This window comes from Clavelina lepadiformis, chromosome 9 (assembly GCF_947623445.1).
Source record: "Clavelina lepadiformis chromosome 9, kaClaLepa1.1, whole genome shotgun sequence".
Classification (NCBI taxonomy): Eukaryota; Metazoa; Chordata; class Ascidiacea; order Aplousobranchia; family Clavelinidae; genus Clavelina; species Clavelina lepadiformis.
In genome coordinates this window covers 1,135,333-1,150,552 of record NC_135248.1, presented here as the reverse complement: position 1 = coordinate 1,150,552, position 15,220 = coordinate 1,135,333, and the positions used below count along the sequence as shown (strand labels likewise).

At 40.4% G+C, this 15,220-nt stretch overlaps 1 protein-coding gene across 1 annotated transcript; it reads right to left on the bottom strand.

Annotated features, from left to right (window-relative positions):
- Nucleotides 1-2,013: 2,013 nt before the first annotated feature.
- On the bottom strand, nucleotides 2,014-11,976 carry LOC143470886 (uncharacterized). Its single transcript, XM_076969172.1, has 15 exons — nucleotides 11,402-11,976; nucleotides 10,001-11,299; nucleotides 6,037-6,122; nucleotides 5,733-5,846; nucleotides 5,509-5,615; nucleotides 5,044-5,193; nucleotides 4,891-4,968; nucleotides 4,739-4,820; nucleotides 4,285-4,497; nucleotides 3,966-4,087; nucleotides 3,619-3,805; nucleotides 3,210-3,353; nucleotides 3,024-3,136; nucleotides 2,836-2,902; nucleotides 2,014-2,734 (listed from the first exon to the last, which is right to left on the bottom strand). The coding sequence occupies exons 1-15, from the start codon at nucleotides 11,920-11,922 to the stop codon at nucleotides 2,700-2,702; spliced, it is 3,318 nt and encodes a 1,105-aa protein (XP_076825287.1). The 5' UTR covers nucleotides 11,923-11,976; the 3' UTR covers nucleotides 2,014-2,699.
- Nucleotides 11,977-15,220: the final 3,244 nt, after the last annotated feature.

Below are 15,220 nucleotides of genomic sequence, written 5' to 3'. Positions count from 1 at the left end.
GCTCTTGTCTTGAAATCTCATTTATCTTTGTCATGTTCTGTCAGGCTACAAACTCACCACACACAGTACACAGACAGCAAGTAGTTCTGTATTGCTCTGGCGTTTAGCGCCACTAGTGGCAAAGGTGTCGTTGAAGGCAACGCTTCGTTTTGAAAGAGAATGTTTGCTCGGGTTGGGTGTTGATAAGACTGCGGTCAAAACACATGGCAGGAGGATTAACAATTTTTAAAAACAAAATAATTTTTGTTAACGAAAAAACATTATTGCACAAGAACTTATCCCGAATTTGTAGGGGAACCAGTTATTTTCTCTACTTCAATTTCTAATTTGTTTTTTTTTTGTAAAAAGTCCTGTTAGAAAACTTGTTCGTGCAACATTTTTAAAAATAACTCAATTCTTTATCGGTCTGTGACGTATTAATAAAACTGACTGCAACCAGAGTATAAGACGTCATAAAATACAAATTACATATTACACGAATCAAACGTGCCGACAAAGTTGTGGGATGCTGTGGGCATAACGTAGACAATATAGCTTCAGATTACCAAAGCGTTACGCCAAATGTCTTTCAATGAATCGTCGTTGGTATGACGTCATCAGACTCTTCTTATCAAAAGACAAAATTTCGCCACTGAAGATAATCTGAGGTCCTTTTTGAAGATAAACTGACGTCTGCTTTCCGTCTGAAAGCGGCAACAAGAAGTACGAGTCCCCTTGTGAGCAGGACTTTTAATGTTTTTCATATGAAAGTTTAAATGTGATTTGGCGTATTTCTATCTTCACTGCTAAAGGACTTTTCCGATTTTTTCCCCCGTTTTTGTGGCATATTCCGCAATGTCTGGTTTGGAATCATCCAGTTCGTCCTTTTATGGTTATTCCCCCTTTCTCCAGAGCGTGTAACTTATAAATTAACTTGAATTAAACAGATGAATTTGTTTGTAAAGCTACGAAATGATTGTTTCTAATAATTTTACATAAACTCTATTATGTTTTGATATATTGCCAGTTTAATCATTTTATTCGTGGTATGATTCGTTGGTTTTTAAACGTGAACGCTTATAAAGTCAGTTACATTTGTCGAGCTATGAGCCATTGCTATGAGCCTAAGTCTAAGTGATGTCTAAGTTATCACGTGTATGCTATTTGTTTTATAGCCAAATATATCAGTGTGTGGCCTTTGTTCCATGTTGCTTTCATGTGTGATAAGCTTTCTGAGCGCATCTCCAACCATCCCTGCCCGGGGCAAGAAACGCGCTTCGTTTTTGAAACGTAATCATTGCAGTTTTTGGATTCCATATCTCAAAGTAGGATTGAGCGAGATGGTTTTAGTTTTGAATGCTGTGGTCACACATTGGATACTTCAATAGTTTTTTTTTGATTTACCTCATTTTGATTTTTGATTTTTGATTTTTGATTTTGATTTTGGAGTGCCAATTAATTTTTTTAAACACAACCTGGCTAGTAAGGTGACAAATGTCGAGGAAACAATTTGCAGTTTCATGACAGGCTACAAGAGAAAATAACGTGACGGTAGAGAGTTATAATTTCCTTCGTACTGGTGTTTTGTGGCTTCTGCAGTGGCCCCTCAATTCGACTCACTGAAGATAAAAATCCAAACGACTTAACCCAAGGACTACATTTAACCCACAGGTCTTGGTTGGGTCATTCTGGGCTTAATCGTCGGTGGGTTGAATCAACACCTTTTCCAAAATTTATGTGTGATAATTTTCATGGTCATTAATGCAAGACAAAATATGCTCGTAACGTACAAAAACGAGAAATGTGAGGTCTTGATAAGTGCGGAGCCTTCTATTTATGAGGAAGATGCATTTGGTGTCTATACTGCTTTTTCGAAAACTGATTTTTTTACATTATGTTGTTTCTAAACTTAAATAGCTTATTCCCCAAGTAAGCAAATTAAAATTCAACCGGGTTGAAATATTGAAGTAAAGACACGTTTTGAGGTGGTTGGTGCTAATCCACGCCAGGAAAGGGATAAAGCGATTGTTCAGATTTTTGTTTGTTAATTTATTTATTTTATTTAGGAAAATGAACGGACAATTTAAAAGCAACAATTTTATGAAACAATTGCGGTCGTATTCTAGTAACACTTTATTGACCAATGCCAGGGCGTTTAAATTAGGAAAAGATAATTTATGATTTTTAAAGCAAGACATTACTCTGGAAAGATCACTTTGCGAGAAATCCAGCCAAGCGCTGATAAAATGAAGAACACAGCTCAATGAACGCAAAGAATTGGGAAAGCGTAAGTACGTCAATGAAACTGAAATAGCGTAATGGATTTCGTTATCAATTAGATTATGTCGAGATTTTATTGCATGAGTCTGAAGAAATATTTCATGTCAACTATGTTATAGTATATGATGTCTCTGTGGGGACTTTTCCTTGAATAATTGTCCCAGGCTTCTTGGAATTAGGAGAGGTAGATTAGCAGACTTGAAATTAAGAATTGGAATTAGAACACTATTGAAAGATTGCGTAAAGCTTACACACAACAACGGGAACACACACGGCGGCACAAAATTGCAGATTAAATATCGCTGATTATAAATAATTATTTAAAGATCAACAGAAATCTCAGTGAAAAGAAAGTAAATAGCTCGAAAAAATGGTTCGATTTACCGAGCCAGCGATTAGGCTACTCTGACCGGGATAGACATTCACGCATTCCGACTTCTTCATGCACTTTGCTGGTATGCAACCAACGGCGAACCTTTGTGAAAAAAACAGTATTAGTTGTGATGTAATTTTTTATTTCAACTTACCCCATCCACTGACAGAAACTGACACAGATTACTTATATTTCACGCTAACCTGTAGTGAGGGAGTTACTTGTTTGACCGTCACTTGGGGGCGCTTCATGGGTAACCTCGCTGTGACGCTGCGTGCAAAAAAATACAAAATTTGTATTATGAAGTATCCTATATTCGAAAATATACAACACCAACGTCACAGTAACCGTTGTTTCAAATCAATGCGTCATTCTCAGGCCTAAAGCCCACCTGTGCCAAAGCGACTTGCTCCTGCAGGCTGTAGCCTAGTCCCCCTTGATAAGGAAAGTCTTGCTTGACCGCGGAAGAAGTCACGTGGTAACTCGCGGAATGAACATACCCACCTACGTCATAAATACAGTTGAAAAGCCATAATTTCGGTGAATGTATGGTTGTTATAATGACGTCATCAGTTACCGGTGACGTTTTGGTGAAGTTGAGCGACAGCTAGCGGATGCTCTTGTATCACGTGACCAGACTCGATGACGTCACTTTGTGTTTGTTTGATGTTGGTCAGTGACGTCAGCAAGGGCATGTGTGGTACAGCAGAGGAATTTGTGGCTGCGACAAACAATGGACAGTTAATACAAAACATTGGCATCATTATCAATCATCACTTTGTTGTTTTAACAAAGAAAAGTACTAAGGATAGATTTAGGCGTGCACGGTAAATGCAAAAGAGTGTGGAAGGAAATTAATGTTCATTTTAAAAGTTGAATGAATTTCCAGGAAAACAAACTCTAAAAACAGTTGTTTATTTAAATTTAGTCTAAATGATTTGTTAACAAAATATAATTTTCTAACTTATAATTTTTAAAAAGCTTACCTGTCGCGATGAGACCTGATATGGCCGTAGGTAGAAAAAGGCCGCTGTGTGGCGGTAGAGCCGATGGCATCTGTACAGGTTCCAGCAAGCTGGTCTCGTTTTCATTCTGGCCTTGGTGTTGGATCTGAAATGTATTCACCACCGGCGAGAGCGTGTTCACTGACGGCAGTGCGCCACCTAGCATCATCTAGAAAACGAAAACAAACAAACTTTATAACATGGACTGAACCAGCTCGTACCAATCTTCTTTCACTTTTTGTAAGCTGTCACGTTGTTTTATTCATAGCTGATGTGTTCTATAAAATGTCTTGTTATTTCATGAAAAATGTCACAAAATCAAATTGTACCTTTGATGACGTCACGTTTGACAATCTGCTGTAGGTGCTGATCGACGAAAATTTTTCGCACTGCTGATTGACGTCTGCGGCTTCTAATGGCACGTTGGTGATAATAACACCGGATGGTGGCACTGTGGGTACAAGACTGTGAAAGTTAAGTGCCACAGCAAAGTGGTGCAACAGCTGTCAGCGAAGCATGTATTGATAGTTAATGAGACTTGGTGGGGAAACAGACATAAGTTCTTAAGTTTTAGTGCAATTACTGCTAATTAAAACAGATACTTTGAACTGATAAATGAATGTAACTTCAGGGATATGTGGTGCTCACCCTGAGGAGCAACATGGTTTGTCCGCAAAGAAGCCCTTGAATTCCCGCCGTTGTCCCCTCTTTCTTCTGTAGTCAATTGGGCCTCAGTCTTCAAACTTATAACAGAGTTCCTTTCGCTGCTTGCCAGTCTATCACCACCGTCACTCAGTCGAGGCTTCCCGCTGTCACGGGTTCGAATCTCACCCTGGTCGCTCGGATATAGGCCCGGTTCGACTAAAAGTGAAAGTTTATGTACAAATTTCTGTAAAGTTTTTTCATCAAAAATTAAAAAAATTATCGACCTTAAAAATAGGTCTTAATTTATTAGCTTACAATAGAAGCAGGAAAAGTCGAAAAAGCAGAAAACAAAGGCTGAAAGTTTCGAACTCAAATTTAGTCAAAGAACATGACCGGGAATGAAAGCAAACTACGGAAACAAAAGATAATCCTGGATTTAAATACACAGCGATCTCACCCTTTGTAAACCCACCCGAAGTTGGGGTGGGGCATTGGGTGGAGTCTGGCGACATTCGCGTCTGATTGGGAGCATCCTGGTCCTAAAATAAAGACAAAATAAGTTTTTTCGCCTACTTGAGGTGAACACAAATATTCCAGCATTGAATATACCGAATATCCGTCCAAGGCGAGCTTATGACGAAACGCATCTTCTTTTCGACGATTCGCGAACCAATTGTAAACCCGAACCTAAATCGAGCAAAGGGGTTAGATCAAACTTTGTACAAATCGCGCATGCGCTAACTATTCATCTGACGCACTCACTTCAGTCACCAAGTTAGAACCGAGTCCGCTCGAATGGGAAGGGGAAACCCCTCTTTGGAGACACTCGGCTCGGTTGCATTCCTGAACGAGACTTTCCCGTTCCTCCTTGGTGGGGTTTCGTTGTCGCTCGTAAGCCTGGTAGAGGATTTCCTACATGGTAGTGTATAAGTGTCTGTTTAGTATTTCGATGATTGCTGATGAGACATTTTTAAAACTGCCTTCAGTTTCAGGTAAGATGTTGATGTCATTAGTACATGTGTGGTGTGTGATGGATTCAAATTCAGTTACTGGAGTTCATAAATGACAAGAAACTTAAAAAGAATATTCTATAGAAATAAGAGAAAAGATAAAGCCGTTGCACCAAATTGCTAGAAACAAATCTAAACAACTCGGCTTTATATCGCATCCCACCCACCTTTGACAGCAATAAGTTTAAAGACGCAAAACGGGTGAAAGTGGAATTACCTGGGACGCCGGACCCCACTTAAATCTATTCCTCCTCGCCCTCAGGCTCACACCAGCCGCCTCCTCAACCTGGTCGGTTGGCATCCCGGAGCTGGCGATCTTGAATTCTGGAATAAAACAAGAGATGACGTCACTGGAGTGAAAGAAAGTTTAATGTCGACCGAGTGTCCGGTCTTCCTAAATTGTTCGAAATGTCCGGCAATGTCCGGTATGTTTGAGCTTACGCGCGTTTACTTCCTCTTGCTTTTTGATCCACCAGGCATAGAGGAGACTGCGCTTCTGGTTCTTCATCGGCGTCCCTTTGTTAAGGTGCTGCGATAGATGACTCTGGTTCAAACCTGAAATGTTATGTATGACGTCACAAAGTTCTTTATTGGACGAATTCAAGTCATAAAGTGAACATCGCTTCAACACAAAGCTTTAATAGAAACCAAGATAGAAAGGCAAGGTCTAGCCTTTAACTGAAAGTGTTAACTTCAAATCGAAACTAATCGCGGTTCCGCAGTGACGTAATAATGTGTAAGATACCGGTGGAGTCGACGACCTCCCGCTGGGGAATGTTGTGTTGGCCCATGTAGTTCTTGATGTGCTTCGCCACCTGCCATGGGTCGGCCCTGCAAAGCGAAAGCAATGATAAAGTTTTCTAATTTACCTAAAAATGAAAAAATTGAAGTGTTTTTCAAGTATTTAGAAATAATTGATAAATATTGTGTAAGTCTTTAAATAATCCTTCCACCGGTGATCGATTATAACAACAATATAATGATGATGATATTTCCGTTGCTGTAACAACCTGCAAACTCTTCTGTGGCCATCTGATTAATCAAATTGGCAAGTGCCGGCGTGCAGAGTTTCCAGTCGTAATTTTAAAAAATCTGTATTACGTTCCATAAAACTCAAGAAACGCGGAAATAAGGTTGGAAACTCGTGGCAGCTAACGACATAATTGTGTCGGCAGATTTTTATCTGTTCGCGTTTCAAGAAAAAGTGTCCATAACCTGGAAATGCTCCCAGAGAACGATTTCACTTTTATTTGTTTTCTATTTTTAGTTTGCCTTTAAAACGACGACTTATCTGTTACGTCACAAACGAACAAATAAAGATGGTGTCAATGACACGAAACCTCTGTTTACCAGTCCTAGAAATTCGACTTGGCAATCGCAACCATATGTCGAGTACACAGAGATGGACGAGCCGTAACATTATTCGTACTATACACGTTTTAGAAGGAATGAACCAAAAAGCCATCAGACCAAATACGTGCTCTAACACTGGTATAGAGACTTTTAAGGGTTACAAATTTTCCGTACATTAAATATTTCATAACCTAACAAACCGTAAGGTATTTCGTGGTATTTTAACGGCTCGTCAAGCATCTGAATATCAAACTTAAGTTGCTACAGAGCTTATCGTTTTTCGCTTCAACTCGAAACTGCTACTTTTTACCTATGAACTATTTAACCCCGTTCACGGTCAGGATCGAACCTAGTCGCTTATTCAAATTTTTTGGGAAATTTCATTGAGCCCTTCCATATTCTTCATATAAGTTGAAAGTTATGTCAGGCTGCTGGCAACCTACAGCAACAGAATAACTGGAGCGAATTTTCAACAAGTGACTGAGTAAAAATTCTCCTCTGTTCCAAAACGAAGCAAGCAACCTGTTCCACTGCTAGAATGCATTCCATCCTGCAGGGAAGTGGAAAGCGTCTGTGTCAGGCTGTAGTTGGATAACGTTTGATAAAAAAAGTGGTTTACATATTCTGGCCAATGATTCACTTGAGGTATTTACAATTCCTTTTACATGGCGTTAATATTTCACTGCCCGGGCTAAATTTTAACAGATCTTTAACTATAGCCTACTGCTGTCAAAATTTAACTTATCCTTGTGAACTCATTACGTCTGACAAGACGTCGTATGTTACGTCACTATGACCGTGTCTGCTGTGGAAGACGGCTACGTGATTGAAAGTATCACAGATGCGTTGAGAGAGAGGTCAATGACCTCTTTCATGCGAACTTTGAATTATTTACGCGGGAAAGCGGAACATATATGGCAATTCCGCAAAATAGCGCGGCATGATTTGTGACTGGTCATTGCAGGTACAAAGTTTAACGGTGACAGCACAAGACGAGCGGCGGCGTTTAGTCGCTTCTAGAACAAAACAAACGCGATGGAGGATTGACAAACAAGGTTCGATTATCCTGTTTAACTGCTTCTTGGTAACGGGCACTGCAAACAACAGTTATCGCGAATCGGTCGGCTAATTGCCCTCTCATAGACATCTCAAACGATGATTAAATATTCTCTTGTTTACCAGCGCACCGTGTTCTGGAGGCGGAGGCTGTAGGTATGTTGATTGCCAGCCAACTGCCGAACGTCCATTTTGTCCACAAAAATGTATATAACTCTGGAAAGGACGTCAAATCTCTGACCAATTTTTCACCGTCAGCTCTTAACGTGCGTCACACTTTCTGCGCGACTCGCGATCGCGGAGTCATTGTTTATTAATTGTTACGCAACAATACGTCATAATACAATACTACAATTGAACATTATTATTAAAGGTGGAAGTGAATCCAACTTTGCTAAAACCCAAATAAAAGTTTCCCGGTCAGTCCCCGCTTTGTCATCATTGCTTTACGACGTCACAATACATGGCGCGATTAACAAATGACAAGTGGTCTTTATTCATTTTCATTAAGCCGTGAAGAAATAAATTTGTTTTTGTACGAACGCAAGACAAAAATAAATCGCGACGGGTGTCGGGCTACAAACAATAAGTGACTTATTGCGAATAAAGTCCCTACTCTTTGTGTAAAAGTTAATTTTTATCCAAAAATTTCCCACGATGAGCAAAGGTCAAAGGTCAATTGCCTCAGGAATTGCCAGAATTTCACCAAACTGCGGATTCGAACCTTTCCATGGTTGAAAGAAGCTTGCTGGTGTTGCTGGTGTTGCTAGTATTGAACTTACAGTAAAACGTTTGCTCCATATTCAAGACCATGGTGGGCTTCAGGAAAATTGTTCACTCAAGCCAGACTTAAATAGACGAAGGAGCACTAAATTAGTTGAAGCGAAAACAACTTGTCAAAAATTTTAGCGCTTGTCATCGCAGCTGCGATTATGACTTCAGAATGACGTAACAACAAGAAAAATTACCCTTAGTCGAAGAAGTTAAAAAGTTTTTCGTTACCGACAGACCACAAAACCGACAACTTTGATGCTGCTTTAAAACCATAGATTATGATAAAGTTCAACGGGTTAGGCGGCGGCTTATTTGCTTACGACGGGCGTTCCTATTCCAGCTAAAAATTATGACTGATAAATTTTATAATGAAAGCATCGAGAGAGGAGAATGGCTTCCTCTGCAAACATCCTACCACTCCATTCACGGGGACAATGCGAAAGCACTTCGCCTAAATGAGAGCTCTTATGATAACGATCGGGGGAGAGGTTTTCAATAAATCGCTGGCCACCAAATCATTCTATTCTTCTTTTCGTTTTTGATAATCGCAATGGGATTATTCGATTTTCATTATGACGCAGTTTCCGTCGTAAAAACGAATCCCTCAACACTAAAATAGTCGCGTTTTTAACACAATGACGAAGCAGCTTTCGACTATTTAATTAAGAATATTTCATTAAATATTTTGCAACTCAGTAGAAACGACTGCTGGTTTTGTAACTAGCTTCGTTTTTACAATTACTCGTTACTCCAATTGAAGATAAGATGAAGAACTATCTGGTTTTAGAACAAATCGCTGAAGTTTGCGAATCCAAAAAACTATTCTTAAAATGATGATCCAAAAATGTCACAACTGCCACAAAAGGGTTCCACTCTGCTAGCCTGGGCCTAACGAAATGGCAAACGGTCGCTAGTAGTATTTGGTCTGTTAGTTAGGTATTAATATTCCCATTGTTAGTTGGGAGTTAATTTTTACCGAACAATTTCCTTTGTGATTCCACAAAACGACCAATGTTTTGAAACGACACGCGGATGCGTTAATGCTTAACACACCAAGATGACGGATCACCTTGATTTTATCACTACAAGGCAAGGCCTCCGACATACAAAGGATTTGACGATGCCGGTAGTCAAAGATTTACAAGGAACCGGGCTAATGATCTACCATTGCCACTACTACACATGTACATTTTCTACCATTCCAGAGCGTGTGGATTAATAAGTGCCCAAAGCTTGATATATCATCAATGATTATCAAGCGAGATATAAACTTCATAGACCTTACTACGTCGTCATTTAAGGCTTAATGTTTGCAAACAAAAAGCACGTGGCATATCTCATGTAAGGATACGTCTTAGGTTATGCTGCTACCGGCGACGTGAAGAAGCAAAGAACAATAACAACCTGGTTTAGGCAGATTGGACAACTTTGAACTTTTTTTTATCTTTGAGCAATAGTGACAGCTGTTAGGAAAAAGCAAGATAGTTGAAGTGTTTTTTATCGTGTAAAGCAACCCTGTTACTCACTTGAGATACCCTTCTATCTTCCTCTTCCTGTGTTCGTTTCCTGGCGTCCCTTTCAAGATATCGTCGATGGTCTTATCAGGCACTGGATTGGGTTCGAAACCCTCCTGTTCCATTTCATCGGCGTTACGCTTCCTCTGTCGCGTACCGGCCCCGTACGGGTCGTGCGTGATCTCCGTCTTTGGGACGACGTGCCCCGGGTGGTGGAGTTCTTGGTGTAGGTGATCCACGGGGACAGTGGCGCCGTCTATAGCCGGATTCTGGTAGAGGTAGACCTGCCGGATAGGGTCGTAGATTGTCTGCTGCAGTTGAACTGGGATGGTGTCTACCGGGTGCGACATCTCCATGCCTTGTTGGACCAGGATGGTCTCGTTGGACTGGTCCTGCAGGTTGATTTGATGCTGGTGATGATGGTACTGGTGTTCGAGGTCACTCGGTCGGTGATGGATGATGTGAGACGAGTGTGGCACCACGCCAGACGGCAGACGACACGCCATGTCATGTGGATAGTGCGTGATGAAGGCTTGAGACGGTGAAGCTGCTACGGTGTCGCGATCGCGGCTTTGAGTCGAAACCTCTTGTGACGGGATTGCAAGCGACGTGCTCTCGGAGTTCGAACCGCGATTGGAGGCGGGGAGAATCTCCATTCCAGAAGTGGGCGCTTGAGAGTAGTACTGGGCAAGGGATTCGTTCGAGAGAGCAGAAGAAATCATAGCCGCGTTTATCGGGTTGTAAATGGAAGAAGAAGAATTGCAGCTCGCAAGAACGGCTGGTGGGGGAGGGAGACCGTGGATGCTGAACGGAGTATTATTGCCGTTTGCGTTGTTAGTCATCTGCTGTTGGTCTATCATCATCTGCTCGTTCCCATATCCTTGTCCGTTGGCGATGTGCTTTGTGTCGTCATAATAGGCCCGATTATGAGTGTTTGTCTCCGATGACACTCCTTGCACTTCGGGCTCGTTGCGGCTTGGAGCTTCAATGTTAGTTTGGATTCTAGTTGCCTGGTTGTTGGGAAGTTCGCCCACTTGAATACCGTCGTTGCTTATACCTTCGGTGGTCGGAATATTGCTGCTGTATGCAGAATCTTCCGAACATCCTTCCTCTTTCCGAGGCTGTTCTTTAGCAGTTTCCTTGTAGGAGTTAAAAATCGCTTCCCCGTTTGCAGCCATAGAGACGAAAGGCTGGCTTGATCCGTCAACTTTAAGTTGCCCCGGGCTAGACTGTTGATTTGCCTTCTCAGCCAACGAAGATCTTCTTTTTCCCGGCTGCTTCATGGCGAGGAGTTGGTCGGACGACTTTGATCTGCGACGATTTAAAAAATTGTTGAACAAACGATCAAAAAATGTTTCTATAAATTCTGATCTACCCTTATCAGATACTTTCTTTATATCAGATGCAACTTACTCGGAGCTGGGGGTCGATTTGAGGAGAAAACCATCGGTCTGGGTAGCAACAGATCTTGTTTCCACTGTGAATCCTCTAGCTGTGAGTCCAATGCTACGGCTTTGTTTCAGTTTTCCTTCGCTCGTCACGGGTGACTTGATATTAGTGGAAACGTCATTTGCCTGACGACACGCTTCATTGATTTTCTGACTGGAGCCTTTTTGCTTTTCGGTGACTTTGACCTTGGCACTAGGCAATTTGGAAGAAGATTTTTCGTTTTCGTTAGAGCGAATATCCGGCAACCACGGTTTAACGGAGTCCTTTGAACGTAGGAAACGTATAAGGGCGGAGTTATTAATTCCGCTTTCAAGTAAATCTTGCAGCAGATTCCGTTGATGCGGCGTCAAGTCTAACTTGAGTTTCTGATCCGCTTTCTTCGACTCTCCCGACTTTTCCTTATTGTACTCAGGGGAGGTGGTTTGGGAGTAATCGATCACGCGATCGCCATTTTGAACTTGTCCGGACATTTTTTCTGAAAACATGTGCAATTTCAGTCAGATTTGTTGCTGCAAATTTCAATATTTTTATCTCATCCTGAACCTGGGCATTAAACCAAAACAAAAACAAGACAATTAAAGACAAAAGTAAAACATCTCACAATATTCTAAACACGGTCGACTGACGGAATAGCTGAGTTTTGTATTCATAAGATTATTACCTAAAAGATTTCAAGATTACGATCTGTGGTGCGGCTGATACATTAACCTGTCGGCAAACACAAACCTGTTACTGAAAACTGCCCAACTATTCAGGTGCTTTGGAACAGGGAATATCGTCCGCTGTTAGCGTACAGCTCTAGGCCTCCATGTCCGCTATATTTGTTTCAGGTAAATATTGCGTTCCAGGTGGGAAGTGTTTACCAACGGCACACAACGCTCGTATAGCTGCGCTAGTAATAAACACGGTCTGTCGGCAAACATCGTCCGAAGATAGACATGGATGTAGCAATCTTGTTGGCTGGGAATTTTGGTTTCTTACACGAAGCATGACGTGTGTGATATCGATAAAGTTGACAATATCTTTTACTTTTCCTTAATAATAAGATTACGACAGAAGACTTTTTACAGCCGTGAAGTCGGTCACCGGTTTTCTGGTTAAATAACTAATTATAATTACCTTTATCTGTAAGCATGCAACAGAATAAAGTAACCACATGACATGCGTTCACGTTTTAAACATTTATCTCAACGACTATAGGTTGTCGGCAACCAGCTTCAAAGTGGAAGCATTTGTTGCTGCTGGAACACGACCTTTTACAGGTTATCTGGCTTTCGAATAACTTTTATAAAGGTTATTCAAGATTAGAATTTTTACCGAGGGAAATACTTCAAGTATGCGTCCCCGATTAAGTATGTTGCAAAATTTAGTTTAGCATTGAACATGTTGTATGTATTCATGGAGGCAAGCGTCCCATTTGCTTCAGTGTAACTACGGCCTACTGTGTGGAAAAACAAGATATCTGCGAACGACATACGATTTGTTTGCATCAATGCAATTTGGCCGAATATTCTGGTTTAAAATATTTTCAGTTGTTTAAAATATTTTCAAAGAACAGATTGTAACAGCAAAATAGCACTAAAATCGTGCAATTTGTAAGAAATGTCAGCAGACGCACCAAATATTGGACTGATTTATTCAAACCACTCGTTGTATTTCTGCATTAGGCAGCGTAGCGACATCTGACGCCCGAAGCAGCTAACACATTACAAACACCAAATCATAAAATTACTACTATGCTTTTATTTTTCATCCTTGGTTGGTCCATTATGACAAGTAAGGTTTCAATTTGAATTTTAAAGGATTCTTGAAGAGAGAAGCTTTAACTGGTTGTTTTGGCGCTTAATAATCATAACTATTAGGCCTAGAAGTGAAAACAATCAGCTTCAGATGCGCTTATGCCGTGCGAATGAATCAAATGCGTTTTCTGACCAAACGCATCAAAGCATAACAGAGTTGCTTAAACTCTACGAAAAGTTTGACGCTGATTAACCGGAGTCACACTAAAATCCTGGTCATGACTTTTTGATGATATGGTCATATAATGCCGTCAGTGCAGCGCATGGCTCAAATATGCAAGAACACTTATAACATGGCCTGGCCCAGAATATTCTGCTGCGGCCACATATGGTTGGCGCCACAAAAACAATTTGCTTTTATTTTAACCGACATCGAACCAAAAGTATTTAAATTTCATTTAAGGGAATTTTCAGAATAAAACAGCCCATAAAGATATAAATAGAGGGTAACATAACTCTGTTTCTGAGAGACTTTCTGAGTGTGCACCGGACGTCTTATGCTACCTATGGAGCTGAAAACAATTCTAATTCTATCCCTGAACGTTTTCCAATGGCCACGAATTCAAAAATGTTGCAAGTTTTCCTTTTTTCATGCCCAGGTGGGAGATTTATTGACGCATTTGTTTTAATATGGCGAGTATATCGTAAAAATTTTAACAAAAAGAACTTTTGGAATGAATAGACTTTTGAATAGACTTTTGGATCTTTGGCAACGTCTAGCGTGAATTACCTTGATATCATCAGGTTATTTTAATGTGTTAGATACTGCTTAACTTTTAAGAAGCTTGTTCGAAAAATTTTGAAAATCTCTTTTCAAAAAATCTTCTGCAAAGTGAAGCAGATACAACGCTGCATCTGGTCACTTTTGGAAAGTAACATCTTTTATGGCTTTGACTTGCTTTTTTTCTTTGTTTCTCGGACATGTATACAACGTTTTTATTATCGCAATTGTGCTAGAAAACTTTTGACACTAGAGTTACAATGCATGATTGGGCGTTAGTTAGACTGTAGCTTTACAAGTAAATAGCTCCATGGTTGTACGGGTGTGGTATAAACATAAAATTGATTTGCTAATGTAAAAATAAAATGTATAATTATCTGTAATTATTGAAAACGTATTACAATATATTTCAAGATTGTTTACTTTTCGTCATTAAGTGCGAGGAGCAAAAGCAGCGGTGCTAACTTTGTTATCGCATAATTACAGTAATATGACAAGAAATTTGCTCACAAACAACAAAAACAGGATAAAGTTGGCAAAGCCAGTAGGCTTAAAACGCGCAAGGTGTTAAGTAAACAGCAATAACGATATAAGGCATGAATACCGGATCAAGTGAAAACTACGCCTGCCTCAGTCTGAAGATAAAGATTACCCATTACCATGCCATTATCTCTTAACTACTCGCGCTGGTGTACTACGTAGTACACCATTCATACCAATTTTGCTCCCTGTCTGTTTGCGAAATAATTTGGGCAGCTAGCGCCATCTCTCCTTGGATCAACTCCATACGCACGACTTTAATGACGTAAGTATAATTTTTTGCGCATTTTTTGTACAGTTATGCGGTTTTTTGTTGATATGCTTGTAGACGACCTAAAATCCACAGCCACAAGAAAACGATACCTTAGAAGTTAGAACCGCCTCCAGCAAAAGCTCGAAAAAGGAGTAATCTCTGTGGAAGAGCTAAAAACAGAGTGACAACAATAAGATATTCTTCTTGCGTTTCATTTCAATTTCTTTGTCAATGTCAATAAAGTGCTTCACAAAATAAATGTTGTCTTATAACATGGTGTCTAAAGACTAAAGTACACCGCGCGAGTAGTTATGACTATGAGACAGGCGCGAGTATAGTTAAGGGTTATACATGGCCTTATTGCAGTTTCAAAAAAATCAACGGTACTTCCCCTGTTAAAGACGGTCTAGCTCAGTGGTTCTTAAACTGGGGGGCGTGTAACATTCGTAAGGGAGGCGTGAGAGATGACA

What these genes read in the sequence shown, in the direction of transcription:
- LOC143470886 (XM_076969172.1), bottom strand. Translation starts at nt 11,922, where the DNA reads ATGTTTTCAGAAAAAATGTCCGGACAAGTTCAAAATGGCGATCGCGTG. An exon ending in AAATCGACCCCCAGCTCCGA is followed by an intron (nt 11,300 to 11,401) that starts GTAAGTTGCATC and finishes AAATCGTCGCAG; the next exon opens with ATCAAAGTCGTCCGACCAAC. An exon ending in TTCGGGTGGGTTTACAAAGG is followed by an intron (nt 4,498 to 4,738) that starts GTGAGATCGCTG and finishes TTTCACTTTTAG; the next exon opens with TCGAACCGGGCCTATATCCG.